The sequence below is a fragment of the Tamandua tetradactyla genome, chromosome 23, assembly GCF_023851605.1.
Source record: "Tamandua tetradactyla isolate mTamTet1 chromosome 23, mTamTet1.pri, whole genome shotgun sequence".
In the NCBI taxonomy this organism is placed as follows: Eukaryota; Metazoa; Chordata; class Mammalia; order Pilosa; family Myrmecophagidae; genus Tamandua; species Tamandua tetradactyla.
The window spans coordinates 35,573,533-35,594,843 of NC_135349.1; the positions used below are offsets into that span (position 1 = coordinate 35,573,533).

Genomic DNA, 21,311 nt, shown 5'->3' on the forward strand with positions numbered 1-21,311 from the left:
GTACACAGCGGTAGTAAGTGTTCAAGGAGCACGATGTATAAAACCTATACTCAAGTGTTCAGAAAATGGATAGAAAGAATGAAACTGAAATTGGAAAATGGCTTGATAAATATATAGACAGATAGAAAGATAGATGTATAGATAAACTGATAGATATGGATAGCTGGATAAACTGATAGACTGATAGATAGATAGAATGATACAGCAACAAAATGCGGCAAAATGTTAAAATGGTGGATCTGGGTACTTAGTGGGTAGGAGGTATATTGGTATTTCCTATATAGAGTTTGTATTACTATTTTTTTGGTAAATATTTAAATTTTTATTTGTGTAATTACTATAATGATATTGCACTATTTGATGTTTAGAACCATGAAAAAATATTAAATTAACAAAAGTTGTTTCTTAAACATTATTTGCTATCTTTATTTTCCCAGCGAACAATCTATAATGAAAAAATGAGCAGGTACTTTGTGCAGCGCAAAACCAGAACACGACTTTTTTTCACTCTAGTAAAATACATCAAGTACACACTATTAGTATGAAGTAATAAAAGTTACTGGAAGGAATATAAACAGATACACTCATAAGCATTCAGCAGACAATTTTACTTTAATTCCTTTTCAGAATGTGTGCACATGAAATAATGAAATGAGACTGTATACAATAGACCAAAGGCAAACCTTATTGATTTGTTTTAAATAAGGCAAGTGAAATTTTAGGCTCAGAATTAAACAAGATTTTCAAGTAACTTCTTGGAGGTGTATAACAGGGAGAACATGAACATCGAATTTCTGACCATTAAATGCAAACTTGAAAGCAAATGTTTTCCAAGTTGTAGTGAAAGGAATTTCTAAGCACTGGAAAGTTATTTGGTGGCAATCCAAATTCTACAATATTTTCTCAATATAAATTTTGGAACATTCTAAATACTTTTATAAATTCAATTTCCTGTCATTGGAAAAATACTGAAATTCGAAGGAATGTTTGCTACATCAGTTTTAAGTGGTCAAAATAAAACAAATTATTTTTCTAGATTTTTATGCAATTCAAGTAGAATGGTACTGAGGAAGACACGTAATATTAATGAACCCAAATCGTTGAGAAAAGGCAAGTTGTAAGTTAAATAAAAGGACAAAACTACTATTAGAAACAGTGGAATAGGTGTGGCATAAGGGACTTACATTTAAATTTCACTGAGGAAAAACCTTAAAGCTTCTTCTCTTTTCTGGAGCTTAAATAGTGAATCATGTTCTAGCTTAAAAATTCACCTTGTTTCTCTAGAGGTCTTAATTTTTATACTTGGCAATGTGTTCATGGGCAGTAATAAGCCTTTGAATTTGTGCAGTACCTTCATAAATCTGATAGATCTTGGCATTTCTCATTAGTTTTTCCATAGGATATTCAGTATTATATCCATTGCCTCTGACAACCTGTACAGCATCAGTATCTAACTGATTTGCAGGATCTTCAACAAATGCCTTTGCAATAAAGGCATAAAAGGTATTTTGGTGACCAGAATTAACCTCCCAAGCTGTTCTCTGGTAACCTAATCTAGCCAGTTCAACTTTCATTGCCATTTCAGCCAGCAAGAAAGATATCCTTTGGTGCTCTACAAACAGCTCTCCAAAAGTTTTGCTCTTCAGGGCATACTTGGTACTTTCGTCCAAAACTCTTTGTCCTACTTCAGCAGCACCAGCTGCTACTGGAGGTCTGGTTTTATCAAAAGCTCCCATTGCAATTTTGAAATCTTCTCTGCCATAAATTAAAACATTTTCTTTAGGCACTTTCACATCTTCCAAGACAATTCCTCTTGTATCTGAACATCACTGGCCCATATTTAATTCTTTTCTTCCAATCTCGATTCCTGGAGTATATGTATCCACAATGAACTCAGTAAAGGCTTTAGCAGTAGGAGCCAATAAAAAATATCAATTATCTCCATCAGTTACCCACATCTTCTGACCATTAATAATATACTCATCTCCTTTTTTTTCTGCTTTGGTTTTTATACCAGCTACACCAAAGCCTGCTATAGGTTCTGTTATACAATAGGCACATGCCTCCTCAATCGTCCTCCCCAAGTACGTCTTTTGTTGTTTATAATTTCCAGCAATAACAGGCATATGCCCCAAAGAATTTGCTTCAATAGCAGTCTGAATCTCAGTACATCCATGAGTTAACTCTTCAGTAATTAAATAAGCATCAAAACTTCCAAGACCAAGGCCCCCACAACTCTCTGGAATGTATGTATTCATCGAACCAAGTTCCCATGCTCTTTTAATTAGGGGAACAGGGTACTCTCCAGTTTTATCATATTCTGCAGCAACAGGGATTATTTCCTGTCTGGCAAACTTACGAGCAGTAGACAAATTTTTTTTTAACTTTTTTTATTAATTAAAAAAAATTAACAAACAAAATATTTAGAAATCATTCCATTCTACACATATATCAGTAATTCTTAATATCATCACATAGTTGCATATTCATCATTTCTTAGTACATTTGCATCGATTTAGAAAAAGAAATAAAAAGACAACAGAAAAAGAAATAAAATGATAATAGAGAAAAAAACTATACGTACCATACCCCTTACCCGTCGCTTTCATTTACCACTATTTCAAGCTGAATTTATTTTAACATTTGTTCCCCCTATTATTTATTTATTTTTTTATTAATCAAAAAAAGAAAAGAAATTAACACAACATTTAGAAATCATTCCATTCTACACATGCACTCAGTAATTCTTAGTATCATCACATAGATGTATGATCATCATTTCTTAGTACATTTGCATTTAGGAAAAGAACTAGCAAAACAGCAGAAAAAGATATAGAATGTTAATATAGAGAAGAGAATTAAAATAATAATACTAATAAAAAATATATATATATATAAAAAGGAAAAAAACAAAAACAAAAGATACAAACATACAAACAAAAAACCATATTTCAGGTGCAGCTTCATTCAGTGTTCCAACATAGTTACATTACACTTAGGTATTATTGTGCTGTCCATTTTTGAGTTTTTGTATCTAGTCCTGTTGCACAGTCTGTATCCCTTCAACTCCAATTACCCATTATCTTACCCTGTTTCTAACTCCTGCTGGTCTCTGTTACCAATGATATATTCCAAGCTGATTCTCGAATGTCGGTTCACATCAGTGGGACCATACAGTATTTGTCCTTTAGTTTTTGGCTAGACTCACTCAGCGTAATATTCTCTAGGTCCATCCATGTTATTACATGCTTCATAAGTTTAGTCTGTCTTAAAGCTGCATAATATTCCATCGTAGGTATACGCCACAGTTTGTTTAGCTACTCGTCTGTTGATGGACATTTTGGCTGTTTCCATCTCTTTGCAATTGTAGATAATGCTGCTATAGACACTGGTGTGCAAATGTCCGTCTGTGTCTTTGCCCTTAAGTCCTTTGAGTAGATACCTAGCAGTGGTATTGCTGGGTCATAATCCATTCTGCCATTCTATGTCTTTTTTTTTTTTTTTTTAATTTTTTTATTAATCAAAAAAAAGAAAAGAAATTAACACAACATTTAGAAATCATTCCATTCTACAAATGCACTCAGTAATTCTTAGTATCATCACATAGATGTATGATCATCATTTCTTAGTACATTTGCATTGATTTAGGAAAAGAACTAGCAAAACAGCAGAAAAAAATATAGAATGTTAATATAGAGAAGAGAATTAAAATAATAATACTAATAATATATATATATATAAAGGAAAAAGAAAAAAAACAAAAACAAAAGATACAAACACACAAACAAACAAACAAAAAACCATATTTCAGGTGCAGCTTCATTCAGTGTTCCAACCTAGTTACATTACACTCAGGTATTATTGTGCTATCCATTTTTGAGTTTTTGTATCTAGTCCTGTTGCACAGTCTGTATCCCTTCAGCTCCAATTACCCATTATCTTACCCTGTTTCTAACTCCTGCTGGTCTCTGTTACCAATGATATATTCCAAGCTGATTCTCAAATGTCGGTTCACATCAGTGGGACCTTACAGTATTTGTCCTTTAGTTTTGGGCTAGACTCACTCAGCATAATGTTCTCTAGGTCCATCCATGTTATTACATGCTTCATAAGTTTAGTCTGTCTTAAAGCTGCATAATATTCCATCGTAGGTATACGCCACAGTTTGTTTAGCCACTCGTCTGTTGATGAACATTTTGGCTGTTTCCATCTCTTTGCAATTGTAGATAATGCTGCTATAAACACTGGTGTGCAAATGTCCGTCTGTGTCTTTGCCCTTTAGTCCCTTGAGTAGATACTTAGCAGTGGTATTGCTGGGTCGTAATCCATTCTGCCATTCTATGTCTTTTGATTGGGAAATTCAGTTCATTAACTTTTAGTATTATTACTGTTTGGATAATATTTTCCTCTACCATTTTGGCTTTTGTATTATATATATCATATCTGATTTTCCTTCTTTCTACACTTTACTCCATACCTCTCTCTTCTGTCTTTTCGTATCTGACTCTAGTGCTCCCTTTAGTATTTCTTGCAGAGCTGGTCTCTTGGTCACAAATTCTCTCAGTGACTTTTTGTCTATAAATGTTTTAATTTCTCCTTCATTTTTGAAGGACAATTTTGCTGGATATAGGAGTCTTGGTTGGCAGTTTTTCTCTTTTAGTAATTTAAATATATCATCCCACTGTCTTCTAGCTTCCATGGTTTCTGCTGAGAAATCTACACATAGTCTTATTGGGTTTCCCTTGTATGTGACAGATTGTTTTTCTCTTGCTGCTTTCAAGATCCTCTCTTTCTCTTTGACCTCTGACATTCTAACTAGTAAGTGTCTTGGAGAACGCCTATTTGGGTCTATTCTCTTTGGGGTGCGCTGCACTTCTTGGATCTGTAAATTTAGGTCTTTCATAAGAGTTGGGAAATTTTCAGTGATAATTTCTTCCATTAGTTTTTCTCCTCCTTTTCCCTTCTCTTCTCCTTCTGGGACACCCACAACACGTATATTTGTGCGCTTCATATTGTCATTCAGTTCCCTGATCCCCTGCTCAAGTTTTTCCATTCTTTTCCCTATAGTTTCTGTTTCTTTTTGGAATTCAGATGTTCCATCCTCCAGTTCACTAATTGTAGCTTCTGCCTCTTTAGATCTACCATTGTAGGTATCCATTGTTTTTTCCATTTTTTCTTCTTTGTCCTTCACTCCCATAAGTTCTGTGATTTGTTTTTTTCAGATTTTCTATTTCTTCTTTTTGTTCAGCCCATGTCTTCTTCATGTCCTCCCTCAATTTATTGATTTGGTTTTTGAAGAATTTTTCCATTTCTGTTCGTATATTCAGCATTAGTTGTCTCAGCTCCTGTATCTCATTTGAACTATTGGTTTGTTCCTTTGACTGGGCCATATCTTCAATTTTCCGAGCGTCATCCATTATTTTCTGCTGGTGTCTGGGCATTTGATCAGATTTCCCTGGGTGTGTTACGCAGCTGGTTGAAAGCTTTTTCTGTGAAATCTCTGGGCTCTGTTTTTCTTTTCCTGCCCAGTAGGTGGCGCTCGTGGCGCTCGTCTGTGTGCACTGCAGTCGGCCCGGGAAACCGCGCGTGGAGGTGGGGGTCGCTGGCCGCCGCGGCTTGGGAGAGTGCCGGTCCTAATTGCCCAGCTGGCCCGAAACGCCAAGCGTGACGGGAGGGCCCCGCTATCCAACGTTCCCAGTCAGGCCAGTGAGCCACGTGCGTGGAGGGGACCCCAGTCGCCAGCCGCCCCGGCCGGGAAAACGCGCGCCCCTCGGGTAACTCACCGCAGCAGATTCTCCCTGCCCGTTCAGCTGTTCCAGAATGGGGTACGCTGTCTTTTTGGTCTCTGTCGTGACTCCGGGAGCTGTTTCGTATTGTTTCTATTTCTTTAGTTGCTTTTCTGGAGGAGGAACTAAGACCCGCGCGTCTTACTAAGCCGCCATCTTCTCCGGAAGTCCATTCTATGTCTTTTGATTGGGAAATTCAGTCCATTAACTTTTAGTGTTATTACTGTTTGGATAATATTTTCCTCTACCATTTTGGCTTTTGTATTATATATATCATATCTGATTTTCCTTCTTTCTACACTTTACTCCATACCTCTCTCTTCTGTCTTTTCGTATCTGACTCTAGTGCTCCCTTTAGTATTTCTTGCAGAGCTGGTCTCTTGGTCACAAATTCTCTCAGTGACTTTTTGTCTATAAATGTTTTAATTTCTCCTTCATTTTTGAAGGACAATTTTGCTGGATATAGAAGTCTTGGTTGGCAGTTTTTCTCTTTTAGTAATTTAAATATATCATCCCACTGTCTTCTAGCTTCCATGGTTTCTGCTGAGAAATCTACACATAGTCTTATTGGGTTTCCCTTGTATGTGACAGATTGTTTTTCTCTTGCTGCTTTCAAGATCCTCTCTTTCTCTTTGACCTCTGAAATTCTAACTAGTAAGTGTCTTGGAGAACGCCTATTTGGGTCTATTCTCTTTGGGGTGCGCTGCACTTCTTGGATCTGTAAATTTAGGTCTTTCATAAGAGTTGGGAAATTTTCAGTGATAATTTCTTACATTAGTTTTTCTCCTCCTTTTCCCTTCTCTTCTTCTTCTGGGGCACCCACAACACGTACATTTGTGCGCTTCATATTGTCATTCAGTTCCCTGATCCCCTGCTCAAGTTTTTCCATTCTTTTCCCTATAGTTTCTGTTTCTTTTTGGAATTCAGATGTTCCATCCTCCAGTTCACTAATTGTAGCTTCTGTCTCTTTAGATCTACCATTGTAGGTATCCATTGTTTTTTCCATTTTTTCTTCTTTGTCCTTCACTCCCATAAGTTCTGTGATTTGTTTTTTTCAGATTTTCTATTTCTTCTTTTTGTTCAGCCCATGTCTTCTTCATGTCCTCCCTCAATTTATTGATTTGGTTTTTGAAGAGTTTTTCCATTTCTGTTCGTATATTCAGCATTAGTTGTCTCAGCTCCTGTATCTCATTTGAACTATTGGTTTGTTCCTTTGACTGGGCCATATCTTCAATTTTCCGAGCGTCATCCATTATTTTCTGCTGGTGTCTGGGCATTTGATCAGATTTCCCTGGGTGTGGTACCCGGCTGGTTGAAAGGTTTTTCTGTGAAGTCTCTGGGCTCTGTTTTTCTTTTCCTGCCCAGTAGGTGGCGCTCGTGGTGCTCGTCTGTCTGCAGGGCCCACCAGTAAAAGATGCTGTGGCTCCTTTAACTTGCCAATCCGAATCTTGCAGTCGGCCTAGGAAACCGCACGTGGGGGGGGGGGGGGGTTGCCTGCCGCCGCGGCTTGGGGGAGTGCCGGTCCAAATTGCCCAGCTGGCCCGAGACGCCAAGTGTGGCGGGAGGGCCCCGCTATCCAACGTTCCCAGTCAGACCGGGGAGCCACGTGCGTGGAGGGGACCCCAGTCGCCAGCCGCCCCGGCCGGGAAAATGCATGCCCCTTGGGTGTCTCACCACAGCGGATTCTCCCTGCCCGTTCAGCCGTTCCAGAATGGGGTACGCTGTCTTTTTGGTCTCTGTCGTGGCTCCGGGAGCTGTTTCGTATTGTTTCTGTTTCTTTAGTTGCTTTTCTGGAGGAGGAAGTCCTCAGTTCTTACTAAGCCGCCATCTTCTCCGGAAGTCCCTGTTCCCCCTATTATTTATTTTTATTCCATATGTTCTACTCTTCTGTTGATATAGTAGCTAAAAAGAGCATCAGACATAAGGTTTTCACATTCACAGAGTCTCATTGTGAAAGCTATATCATTGTTCACTCATCATCAAGAAACTTGGCTACTGGAACACAGCACTACATTTTCAGACAATTCCCTCCAGCCTCTCCACTACATCTTGAACAACAAGGTGATATCTACTTAATGTGTAAGAATAACCTCCAGGATAACCTCTTGACTCTGTTTGGAATCTCTCAGTCATTGACACTTTGTCTCATTTTACTCTTCCCCCTTTTGGTTGAGAAGGTTCTCTCAGTCTCTTGATGCTAATTCTCAGCTCATTCTAGGATTTTTCTCAGTCCTTTGATGCTGAGTCTCAGCTCATTCCAGGATCTTTGTCCCATGTTGCCAGGAAGGTCCATACCCCTGGGAGTCATGTCCCATGCAGAGAGGGGGAGGGTGGTGAGACCACTCATCATATTGGCTGGAGAGAGAGGCCACATCTGAGCAACAAAAGAGACTCTCTTGGGGGTGACTTAGGCCTAAATTTTAAGTAGACTTGACCTATCTTTTGTGGGGTTAAGTTTCACGTGAACAAACCCCAAGACTGGGGGCTCAGCCTATAGCTTTGGTTGTCGACACTGCTTGTGAGAATATCAAGAATTCAACTTGGGGAAGTTGAATTTCTCCCCACTCTCACCATTCCCCGAAGGGGGCTTGCAAATACTTTCCAGTCACTGATAAAATCATTCTGGGATTCATCGGGGGATCACTCTGGATAAACCAACAAAATCTCATGTGCTACCTGAGATTCCAAGTACTTATGACATTCAATCAAACTATCTACATGAGTTATATTAGGAAATGCTCTAGTCAAAATCTAAATTTTGTAACAAATAAACTTTTGCTTTAGTCTCACACATAAGGTGACATTTTAAAGTATTAGTTATCATCTATTTTCAGCACCCTGCAATAATGACAATCCTTTGTTCTTCCTCATGCAAAAACATTTTTAAAATTTGTACATTGTACATTTCACTATTGTTATACACTCTAGGCATTCCTAGATTATACCAATACCATCTCGATCTTTAACATCTATCTTTCTTTCTGATTACATTTATGTCCCCAGCCCTCCTCCCTCTATCATTCTCACATGCAGCTTCATTCAGTGTTTTAACCTAATTACATTACAGTTAGGTAGTATTGCGCTGTCCATTTCTGAGTTTTTGTATCCAGTCCTGTTGCACAGTCCGTATCCCTTCAGCTCCAAGTACCCACTATCTTACCCTATTTCTATCTCCTGATAGTCTCTGTTACCAATGACATATTCCAGGTTTATTCACTAATGTCGGTTCATATCAGTGAGACCATACAGTATTTGTCCTTTAGTTTTTGGCTAGTCTCACTCTGCATAATGTTCTCTAGGTCCATCCATGTTGTTACATACTTCATAAGTTTATTCTGTCTTAGAGCTGCATAATATTCCATCGTATGTATATACCACAGTTTGTTTAGCCACGCGTCTGAAGATGGACATTTTGGCTGTTTCCATCTCCTTGCAATTGTAAATAATGCTGCTATAAACACTGGTGTGCAAATGTCCATTTGTGTCTTTGCCCTTAAGTCCTCTGAGTAGACACCTAGCAATGGTATTGCTGGGTCATACGGCAATTCTATATTCAGCTTTTTGAGGAACCGCCAAACTGCCTTCCACAGTGGTTGCACCATTTGACATTCCCACCAACAGTGGATAAGTGTGCCTCTTTCTCCGCATCCTCTCCAGCACTTGTCATTTTCTGTTTTGTTGATAATGGCCTTTCTGGTGGGTGTGAGATGATATCTCATTGTGGTTTTGATTTGCATTTCTCTAATGGCCAGGGACATTGAGCATCTCTTCATGTGCCTTTTGGCCATTTGTATTTCCTCTTCTGAGAAGTGTCTGTTCAAGTCTTTTTCTCATTTTGTAATTGGATTGGCTGTCTTTTTGTTGTTGAGTTGAACAATCTCTTTATAAATTCTGGATACTAGACCTTTATCTGATATGTCATTTCCAAATATTGTCTCCCATTGTGTAGGCTTTCTTTTTACTTTCTTGATGAAGTTCTTTGATGTACAAAAGTGCAAAAGTGTTTAATTTTGAGGAGCTCCCATTTATTTATTTATTTCTTCAGTGCTCTTGCTTTAGGTGTAAGGTCCATAAAACCGCCTCCAACTATAAGATTCATAAGATATCTCCCTACATTTTCCTCTAACTGTTTTATGGTCTTAGACCTAATGTTTATATCTTTGATCCATTTTGAGTTAACTTTTGTATAGGGTGTGAGGTACGGGTCCTCTTTCATTCTTTTGCATATGGATATCCAATTCTCTAGGCACCATTTATTGAAGAGACTGTTCTGTCCCAGGTGAGTTGGCTTGACTGCCTTATCAAAGATCAAATGTCCATAGATGAGAGGGTCTATATCTGAGCACTCTATTCGATTCCATTGGTCAATATATCTATATTTATGCCAGTACCATGCTGTTTTGACCACTGTGGCATCATAATATGTCTTAAAGTCAGGCAGCGTGAGACCTCCAGCTTCGTTTTTTTTCCTCAAGATACTTTTAGTAATTCGGGGCACCCTGCCCTTCCAGATAAATTTGCTTATTGGTTTTTCTATTTCTGAAAAGTAAGTTGTTGGGATTTTGATTGGTATTGTGTTGAATCTGTAAATCAATTTAGGTAGAATTGACATCTTAACTATATTTAGTCTTCCAATACATGAACATGGTATGCCCTTCCACCTATTTAGGTCTTCTGTGATTTCTTTTAACAGTTTCATGTAGTTTTCTTTGTATAGGTCTTTTGTCTCTTTAGTTAAATTTATTCCTAAGTATTTTATTCTTTTAGTTGCAATTGTAAATGGAATTCATTTCTTGATTTCCCCTCTGCTTATTCATTTCTAGTGTATAGAAACACTACAGATTTTTGAATGTTGATCTTGTAACCTGCCACTTTGCTGTACTCGTTTATTAGCTCTAGTAGTTTTGCAGTGGATTTTTCCGGGTTTTCGACATAGAGTATCATATCATCTGCAAACAGTGATAGTTTTACTTCTTCCTTTCCAATTTTGATGCCTTGTATTTCTTTTTCTTGTCTAATTGCTCTGGCTAGAACTTCCAACACGATGTTGAATAACAGTGGTGATAGTGGACATCCTTGTCTTGTTCCTGATCTTAGGGGGAAAGTTTTCAAATTTTCTCCATTGAGCATGATATTAGCTGTGCGTTTTTCATATATTCCCTCTATCATTTTAAGGAAGTTCCCTTGTATTCCTATCCTTTGAAGTGTTTTCAACAGGAAGGGATGCTGAATCTTGTCAAATGCCTTCTCTGCATCAATTGAGATGATCATGTGATTTTTCTGCTTTGATTTGTTGATATGGTGTATTACATTAATTGAGTTTCTTTTGTTGAACCATCCTTGCATACGTGGGATAAATCCTACTTGGTCATGATGTATAATTCTTTTAATGTGTTGCTGGATTCGATTTGCTAGAATTTTGTTGAGGATTTTTGCATCTATATTCATTAGAGAGATTGGTCTGTAGTTTTCTTTTTTTGTAATATCTTTGCCTGGTTTTGGTATGAGGGTGATGTTGGCTTCATAGAATGAATTAGGTAGCTTTCCCTCCACTTCAATTTTTTTGAAGAGTTTGAGTAGGTTTGGTACTAATTCTTTCTGGAATGTTTGATAGAATTCACATGTGAAGCAGTCTGGTCCTGGACTTTTCTTTTGGGAAGCTTTTGAATGACTGATTCAGTTTCTTTACTTGTGATTGGTTTGTTGAGGTCATCTATTTCTTCTTGAGTCAAAGTTGGTTGTTCATGCCTTTCTAGGAACTTGTTCATTTCATATACACTGTTGTATTTATTAGCATAAAATTGTTCATAGTAACCTGTTATTACCTCCTTTATTTCTGTGAGGTCAGTGGTTATGTCTCCTCTTCCATTTCTGATCTTATTTATTTGCATCCTCTCTCTTCTTCTTTTTGTCAATCTTGCTAAGGGCCCATCAATCTTATTGATTTTCTCATAGAACCAACTTCTGGTCTTACTGATTTTCTCTATTGTTTTCATGTTCTCAATTTCATTTATTTCTGCTCTAATCTTTGTTATTTCTTTCTTTTTGCTTGCTTTGGGGCTAGTTTGCTGTTCTTTCTCCAGTTCTTCCAAGTGGACAGTTAATTTCTGAATTTTTGCCTTTTCTTCTTTTTTGATATAGGCATTTAGGGCAATAAATTTCCCTCTTAGCACTGCCTTTGCTGCGTCCCACAGGTTTTGATATGTTGTGTTTTCATTTTCATTCGCCTCGAGATATTTACTAATTTCTCTTGTAATTTCTTCCTTGACCCACTGGTTGTTTAAGAATGTGTTGTTGAGCCTCCACGTATTTGTGAATTTTCTGGCACTCTGCCTATCATTGATTTCCAACTTCATTCTTTTATGATCTGAGAAAGTTTTGTGTATGATTTCAATCTTTTTAAATTTGTTAAGACTTGCTTTGTGACCCAGCATATGGTCTATCTTTGAGAATGATCCATGAGCATTTGAGAAAAAGGTGTATCCTGCTGTTGTGGGGTGTAATTTCCTATAGATATCTGTTAAGTCTAGCTCATTTATTGTAATATTCAAATTCTGTGTTTCTTTATTGATCCTCTGTCTATATGTTCTGTCCATTGATGAGACTGGGGAATTGAAGTCTCCAACTATTATGGTAGATGTGTCTATTTCCCTTTTCAGTATTTGTAGTGTATTCCTCACATATTTTGGGGCATTCTGTTTTGGTGCATAAATATTTATGATTGTTATGTCATCATGTTGAATTGTTCCTTTTATTAGTATATAGTGTCCTTCTTTGTCTCTTTAAACTGTTTTACAGTTGAAGTCTAATTTGTTGGATATTAGTATAGCTACTCCTGCTCTTTTCTGGTTGTTATTTGCATGAAATATCTTTTCCCAACCTTTCACTTTCAACCTATGTTTATCTTTGGGTCTAAGATGTGTTTCCTGTAGACAGCATATAGAAGGATCCTGTTTTTTCATCCATTCCACCAGTCTATGTCTTTTGATTGGGGAGTTCAGTCCATTAACATTTAGCGTTATTACTGTTTGGGTAGTACTTTCCTCTACCATTTTGCCTTTTTTATTTTATATATCATATCTAATTTTCCTTCTTTCTACACTCTTCTCCACACTTCTCTCCTCTGTCTTTTCGTATCTGTCTCTAGTGCTCCCTTTAGTATTTCTTGCAGAGCTGGTCTCTTGGTCACAAATTCTCTCAGTGACTTTTTGTCTGAAAATGTTTTAATTTCTCCCTCATTTTTGAAGGAGAATTTTGCTGGATATAGAAGTCTTGGTTGGCAGTTTTTCTCTTTTAGTAATTTAAATATATCATCCCACTGTCTTCTAGCCTCCATGGTTTCTGCTGAGAAATCTACACATAATCTTATTGGGTTTCCCTTGTATGTGATGGATTGCTTTTCTCTTGCTGCTTTCAAGATCCTCTCTTTCTCTTTGACTGCTGACATTCTAACTAGTAAGTGTCTTGGAGAATGCCTATTTGGATCTATTCTCTTTGGGGTGCACTGCACTTCTTGGATCTGTAATTTTAGGTCTTTCCTAAGAGTTGATAAATTTTCAGTGATAATTTCTTCCATTAGTTTTTCTCCTCCTTTTCCCTTCTTTTCTCCTTCCGGGACACCCACAACACGTATATTTGTGCACTTCATATCATCATTCAATTCCCTGAGCCCCTGCTCCTATTTTTCCATTCTTTTCCCTATAGTTTCTCTTTCTTTTTGGATTTCAGATGTTCCATCCTCCATTCACTAATTTTAACCTCTGTCTCTTGAAATCTACCATTGTAGGTTTCCATTGTTTTTTTCATCTCTTCTACTGTATCTTTCATTCCCATAAGTTCTGTGATTTGTTTTTTCAGACTTTCCATTTCTTCTTTTTGTTCATTCCTTGCCTTCTTCATGTCTTCCCTCAATTCATTGATTTGGTTTTTGATCAGGTTTTCCATTTCTGTTCGTATATTCAGAATTAGTTGTCTCAGCTCCTGTATCTCATTTGAACTATTGGCTTGTTCCTTTCATTGGGCCCTATCTTCAATTTTCCTGGTGTGATTTGTTATTTTTTGCTGGTGTCTGGACATTTAATTACCTTAATTAGTTTATAATGGAGATTGCTTTCACTTATCTTACGTAGGGTTTTCTTGCTAGATGAGTTTGTTGTCTATCTGTTCATTGACCTTCAGTTCAGCTTTTTCTGGCCCTCTAGCTTAAGTTTTATTTAACAGAGGGTAATTTTTCAATTCTTGTTTTCTTGTTTCTTTTCCTGCTTGTAAGGTGCCTTTCCCCTCCCCACTCTTAGGATGGTCTACATAGGTATTGCAGACTCCAGCCGGGTTTTCCTGGACTAAGCTGGCATCCTTTCAGGGGGAAGGAATCACCTGTGTCAGTTTTCCCTGAGTGTGCGACCCAGCAGGTTGAAAGACTATCCTGTGAAGTCTCTGGGCTCTATTTTTCTTATCTGCCCAGTATGTGGTGCTTGTCTGTCTGCGGGTCCCCCCAGCAAAAGATGTTGTGGCTCCTTTAACTTTGGAAGGCTCTCCTTGCTGGGGGCGTGGTAGAGACAGGGGAAAGGTTGTAGGCTGGTTTTAATGGCTTCAAATTGCGAAGCCTTGGGGTCTGAATTCCTTGAGAGAGGGATTCCACCTGAGTTGCTTTTCACCCCTCCCGTGGGGAAGGTTCAGGCAGGAGAAAGCCCTGAAAGCAGCCTGTTTCTGCATATGTTTGGGGCCGTTGCTGCCTGTGTAATCCCGCCGCTGAATCCAGAGGCAGCCAAGCCTCCATAGAAACAGCCACAGAAGGCTCCGTTTCGTCTCCTTTCCTCTTTTTCGGTTAGCTCAATAGGGGACCTCCGCCTTGACCAGTTTCGCCTGAGCTGGGGGCCTATTTTTACTAGTCAGAATTTGTTTATTAATGCCACTATTGGTGTTTGGTTGGACTCAATCTCTGCTACTATTAGAGTTTCTTTCGTTTCCCTTCAGGAAGCCGCCTGTGGGGGAGGGGCGCCAGGCGCCGGCCGCCATGGCTTGGGGAACTGCACACGGCTTGGGGAACTGCGTGCAGCTTGGGGAACTCACTGTTCCGGAGACTTGCAGCCGGTCCAGCTGGTCCAGACTGGGGTATGCTGTGTGTCCGGTCACTGTTGTGGCTCCGGGAGCTATTCTGTCCCGTTTCTGGTTGTTTAGTAGTTGCTCTGGAGGACGAACTAAAATGCGCGCACATTACTAAGCCGCCTTCTTGGCCAGATATTGACAAATTCTTTTTGCTGTTCAGTGAGTTCAAAATTAAAACTGAATCCTGGTTCATGTTGTAAGGCAGTTTTTGTATGTCACGATCACCATAAAACCAAGAACTACTTCTCAGAACCCCACAGCTTCACCTAAACATTGCTGCCATGTTGGCTTCAGATCCAGGTACTCAGATCAAGTTTGAATCATTTTTGTGACTATCCTGTAAATCTGAAAGTATTTCAAAATAAAAAGTTTAAAAAAAATGGGCAAAGGTCTTTAATAAGTCTCCAAATGTCTATATAAATATGACCAAAAAAAGCACATGAAAATATGCTCAACATCTTTAATCATGAGGGAAATAGAATGTAAAAGCATAGTGATATACCCACTAAGGCAGCCACAATAAACATCAAACAAATAAACAAAAAGTAAAAAAAAAAAAAAAGAAATCAACAAGAGTTGGAAAGGATGTGGATAAATGGGAATATTTTAACATTACTAGTCAGAAAATAAATGGTGCAGTCACTTTGAAAAATAGTTTGGGTCTTCTTCCCCAAGGTAAACAGAATTGCCCTACTACTCAGCAATTCCACTCTGAGTTATATACCCAAAGATTTGAAAAGAGTTGTTCAAACAAAAACTTTTAAATGATTGCTCACATCAACACTACTCACAATAGCCAAAAGGTGGAAAGAACTCAAATGTCCATCAACAAAGTGGCACACACATAAATTGGAATATTATACAGCTATATAAAGGAATGAAGTACTGATATATGCCACAACATGGATGAATATTTAGAACATTGTGCTAAGTGAAGGAAGCTAGACACAAAAGGACAAATATTGCTTGATTCTGCTTCTATGAAATATCTAGAGTAAGAAAATTCATAGACAGAAAGCAGATTAATGTTTGCCAGAGGTTGACAAGAAGTGAAAATAAGAAGTGACTGCTTATTGGGTGTGGGGATTCCTTTTGGGATGATGAAAATGTTCTAGAACTTGACAGTGGGATGGTTGTACAACATTGTAAATGTGGAAAAGCCACTACAGTTTGCAATGGAAAAATATTAAATTTTATTTCATGCGTATTTTACCAAACAAGAAAGAAAAGAAAAACTTTTAATTGCAGACTTAAAAATGTTACTAAACTCGTAAATCAGTATACCAGTAAATACAATTGTAAATAAATTGTGAGAACAAGGTTTATCGTGAGACTTAAAAAAATTAATAAAACCTGGTTTTTGCCTCAAATAACTTAGAATATAGTAGAAGAAATAGACACAAGTGATTAAACAACTGTAGTTCATGAAAGAATTCATTCATTCATTCAAAAAATAGTTACTATGTACCTACTTTGTCAGATATTATTTTAGGTCCTGAGACATAATGCATGAAAGAGAGGAAAGAGCGATTAATTCTAACTGAGCTTGATGTTGGTTAGCGAATAGTATTAAATAAGCAGAGAGGTGATTAAAGCATTCCCAGTTAAGGAAAAGGCATAAACATATGATGCAGATGAGGAAGTGCATACTGTGCATTTTGAGAAATGTAAAGTGTGTCACAAGATAACATACGCAGAGCATATCAACATATACTATGTATATTATCGTGAGGGTAATGATAATTCACACCATAACCTTGTGATGTCATGAATGACTTATGAAGTCATGCTTAAGAATAGTTTTTATTGAGATTGAGAGGTAGCTAGTTCAAAGATATAAATAGAGAATGTGGGTAGTACCTGCCCATCCTCACTTAGTTTTGGTATCTCTTTGCTTCAAGTGAGAGGCCACTTAACAGTCACTCCTAGATTCAACCCTTTCCCAGCCTGCAGGACTTGTACTGACCACACGTGAAACATTGAATTTACTGCCCTTAATCCTTAGTATTCCTTATCCATTCTCCCTTGCTGATGAAAGTAATGTTTCTAAGACATGAACCTGCATATAAAATCATTTAATGGCTTCCTAGTGCTGTCAGCATAAATTATAAACTTCATAGTATAGTTTACTGCTTTAAAAATACAGAAAAGCCACGTTTTAACCCTGATCCAATCTTGTGGGAGTGATCATTTCTTCTAATCCTGATTCAATAATGTAGGTTGGAAACTTTTGATGAGATTATCTCTGCAGAGATGTGGCACACCTGATTGTGGGTATGACTTATGATCAGATGGAGACGTGACTCCATCCATTCCAGGTGGGTCTTGATTAGTTCACTGGAATCCTTTAAAAGAGGAAACATTTTGGAGAGAGTCAGAAATGACAGACGCCTCAGAGCTGACAAGAGAGCAGATGTAGACGCTTGGAGAACAGTTGCTTCAGAGAACAGAAACATGGGTGTTTGGAGATGCTTGGAACCCAGCAGACATCACCATGAGATATTATGTAAGCCAGACCCACCTGGAGAGAGCCAAGGGAAGCCAAGAGATGAAAGCCAGCCCCAGAGAAGCAAAGTGAGGAACCCCCACATGAACAGAGGCTGCAAGCAACAGTCCGAGGAGCAAGGGACCAGCAGATTCCAGCCATGTATCTTCCCAGCTGATAGAGGTATTCCTGACTATCACAGTTCCTTGATGCCAATGTTTCCCTGGATGTCATACTTACATATTTTTATAAATGTGTAACTTATTAAATTCCCCTTATTAAAAGCTGTTTCAGTTCTGGTATATCACATTTTGGCAGCTGGCAAACAAACACACATGGCTTTTCCAAAACCCTTTATGATTTGACCTTTTGATTATTCCTTCAGACTCACCTTTTGCCGTTTTTAATTTTCATTCTTTGCTCTAGTCATAAGATGTTCCCTGCTCTCAAACCTCTGGTCTTTTCTTATGCTTAGAATATTCTTCTTTCCTTCCCTTTATAGCCTTTCATACCTCAGATTAGATGTAACTTCCCTCATCCTTTTCCCAAAGACAGGATTAGTTGTCATTCTATTGGCTGACCAGCACAGTATATATACTATTCCCTTCTTAATTATGCTACATTGTGAATTCCAAATTTCTTGTCTTGTATTCCCCCAAGTATAAAATTGCAGGTAAAGATCTTGTAATGATCATTTATTATCATTCCTATAAAAATATTGGGATATAAATATTCAGATTGAGTAAATGAATGGAGTTGTTACAAGACCTGGAATGTCTTGGTTGTAGATAATAAAAGCTCTAATAATATTTACAAGTTTAGGTATCAATGAAACGACAACATCCTCAACCCAAAACTCAGTGATTGGCCCACTGCTGAAGAGGAACCTTGCTACTGCTGTGTACAGAGCTGAATACATACCTGTGAGAATGGACAGAGTTGTGGTCTTTCCTGCCCCATTATGTCCTAAAAGGACAGTGATCTGTCCTTTATATGAATTCAAAGACAAGTTGTTTACTGCCACACTGCCATTGAATTGCTGTGGGATAAAAGAAGCAATAACTTGGTAACTGTCACTTTCAGTTGTGAAAGACAATCATACATATCCTCTTAACCTCAGAAAAACAACACTAAATCAGCAAATTTATGCTGTAAAAACAGATGATATGAACAAGAAACAATATTTGGAGGCACATTACATCACAAAGTGTGGAGGCACATTGTTATGTTTATTTATCTGCATTTGGTCAGGAAACAGAGACCGTTCTATATTCCAGTTATGACGAGTTTAATATAGTAATCAGGGGCTTACTCACCAGTAGAAAGAACTGGTGAAGCTCAGGGAAGCTGTCACTGATGATCTGAAAAGTTAATGCTATAGTATTAGCCAGAAGTTTGCTGATAAGCAAGAGAATACCCAGAGCCTCCTGATAGTCTAAGTAGGGGTCTGCAAACTCAGATCTGTCCTATGACCTGTTTTTGTATGGCTAGTGAGGTAAAAATATTTTTTACATTTTAATGGATTAAAAAACAAAATAGAATATGTGACAGATATTGTATGTGGCTTGGAACATCTAAAATATTTACTCTTTGGCCCTTTACAGAAGAAAACGGCATCTCATTCAACAGGTCTTTGGGTAACTTCTAGTAACTATTTCAAGATATGATTGGACAGCCTGTGGATCTCAAGAACTCATCTTGTTGAATCTCAGATTTGCTCATGTGTCTGTGTATAGGCTTCTCTTATTGACAATTTCTAATCAGAAACCAAACAAGGAAGGGAATTCTGGGGAACGTAGCTCCTGGGCTGTCTTTTGCAATGTAGGAGAAACCTTAGAAGGAGGTGGTAGTGTTGCCAAAATGATCTACAAATTCTTGCTAGGCCAAGTTTCTAAGCAGTAGCAGTACTGACATTTGGGACTGAAGAATTCTTTGTTGAGAGGGATTCTCCTGTGTTTTGCAGCATGTTTAGCCATATCCCTGAACTTAAAATAAGTAAAAGACAGGAAATAATAAATAGAGCAGAAATCAATGAAATAGCAAACAACAATAAAAAAATAGAGAAAAATCAATAAAACACTCTCCTTTGAGAAGACCAATAAAACTGATATATCCCTGCAAGACTGCTTAAAAAAAACTCAAGATGAAATAGATAACTTGATTAGCCTTTTATCTATTAAAGAAATTGAATCTGTACTCATAAACTTTGCTGCAGAGAAAATTTCAGGCTCAAAAGGCTTCAATGATGAATTCTACCAAAATTTTAAGGGAAAACTAGTAGAAGTTGTAAAAAAAACTTTTCACTTCCAGTAAAGTGAAAAGGACAATATATTTTGCATCTTATTCTATGAGGCCAACATTATCCTGACCCCAAACCAGATAAAGGCTTTACTAGAAAAGAAAACTTCAGACCAATATCTCTCGTTGACCTAAACACAAAATTTGTAAAAATAATTTATGACAACAAAACCCATAAATAATAGGGCAAGATAGCAAGAAGAGGTCCATGGAAACACCACCCAGCAAGCAAAGCTGTTGAAAACTTTAAAAATAGAACAACCATCTAAAGCCTCTGGAAATTGCCCCAATGGCATGAAAAAAATGTATACAAGAAAACCTACTAAAACTTTGTTAAGAACAGGGAGAATATGTGCCATTTGAATATTCAGGTGCTTTAGCTTTTCATCTTACCATTCTAGTATCCTATTTTCCCTCCCTGTTTACCTTTTCCCAGGCTTTTCAGTTTCTGGACCTTAGATCTGTCTATTCTCCCCTTATCCACTGCCTTGACTCTGGTCCACCTGTATGAGTTCTTACATAGGCTACCATCTGGTCTTCCTTCTTCTTTTCTTCCATTTCCTCCCTCTCCTCCCTCTACCATTCTATTTCTACACAGTAGCCAGAATGATCTTTCTGAAACACAGGTCATGCCTTTAGGGCTATGTACCCATCAATGACTTCCCAATGAAGCCATTTATTATCATTCTTTCTCCTTGACCTTTTTTTTTCCAAATATATTTGTCTCCTTCTGATTCTCAAACACCTGAAGAACTATTTCATCTTAGGGTCTTTGAATGTGCTATTCTACCTACCTTGTGTGTTCTTCCCTGAGCTTTTCAAATGATTGATCCTTCTCAATCTTTAGACCTCACCTAATATATTACCTATTCAGGAAGAATTTCCTTTAATTACACTTAGTATTATCCTCTCCACCTCATACCCCAAATGTTAATATTTTATCATTCACTTTATTTTCTTAGAAGATTCAAATGTATTAGGAGATTCAAATATCACTTGTGGCCAAGCTGCTCAGAAAAGATCCAAAGTAATTCATAACTGCTGAAGCAAACATGACATATTTATAAAGAGAAGCCTGTTTTTATACATTCTATTTATAACATCTCCAACCTCTTAAAGTGAGACTATATTATTATCACCCTTTATTAAGCATCTCATTTGTTATCTTGAAATGGCCAGTTACAAACGATTATATGTATTGCATAGGACTTTCAGTTTCAGCAGGAAATGGAGAACTTTGAAACAATACCTTGCATAAATGTTTGATCTGGATATCTGCCACCAAATTGCTAGGTACAGTTTCAAAATACTCGCTTTGAGTTCTTTCTCTGACTTTTCTTTCTTTTCTCTTTTTTACTTCTGGTGTCCCAAACCAGTAGGAGCGCTACAAAGGAAATAAAAAAGTAATTAACAAATAGAGTATTAAGAAATGAAACATTCTATTTAAACGGACCTATAACAAATAAGGGACTAAATCAGTCAGCAGAAACCTCCCTACAGAGAAAAGTCCAATACCAAATGGAGTCACTGGTGAATTCTATATAAACATTCAAAGAAGAATTAACACCAATCTTTCAAAAACTCTCCAAAAATAGAAGACAAGGAAAGACTTCCTAACTCATTCTGTGAGGCTAGCA

The 21,311-nt window shown here is 37.6% G+C and overlaps 1 protein-coding gene and 1 pseudogene across 7 annotated transcripts in view; both read right to left on the reverse strand.

Moving 5' to 3' along the window:
- Positions 1–21,311, reverse strand: part of LOC143667399 (phospholipid-transporting ATPase ABCA3-like) — a 324,917-nt gene that overhangs the window by 182,392 nt on the left and 121,214 nt on the right. For 6 of the 7 annotated variants that reach the window (XM_077141586.1, XM_077141582.1, XM_077141585.1 and 3 more), the window contains 3 exons: positions 20,924–21,058; positions 18,693–18,737; positions 18,298–18,415 (listed from right to left, as the gene is read on the reverse strand). In XM_077141586.1, coding sequence (XP_076997701.1) covers positions 18,298–18,415; positions 18,693–18,737; positions 20,924–21,058 — 298 coding nt within the window. The remainder of the gene's footprint in view (positions 1–18,297; positions 18,416–18,692; positions 18,738–20,923; positions 21,059–21,311) is intronic. The other variant, XM_077141587.1, reaches the window with a different exon arrangement.
- LOC143667401 (medium-chain specific acyl-CoA dehydrogenase, mitochondrial-like) lies at positions 1,110–15,174 on the reverse strand (annotated as a pseudogene).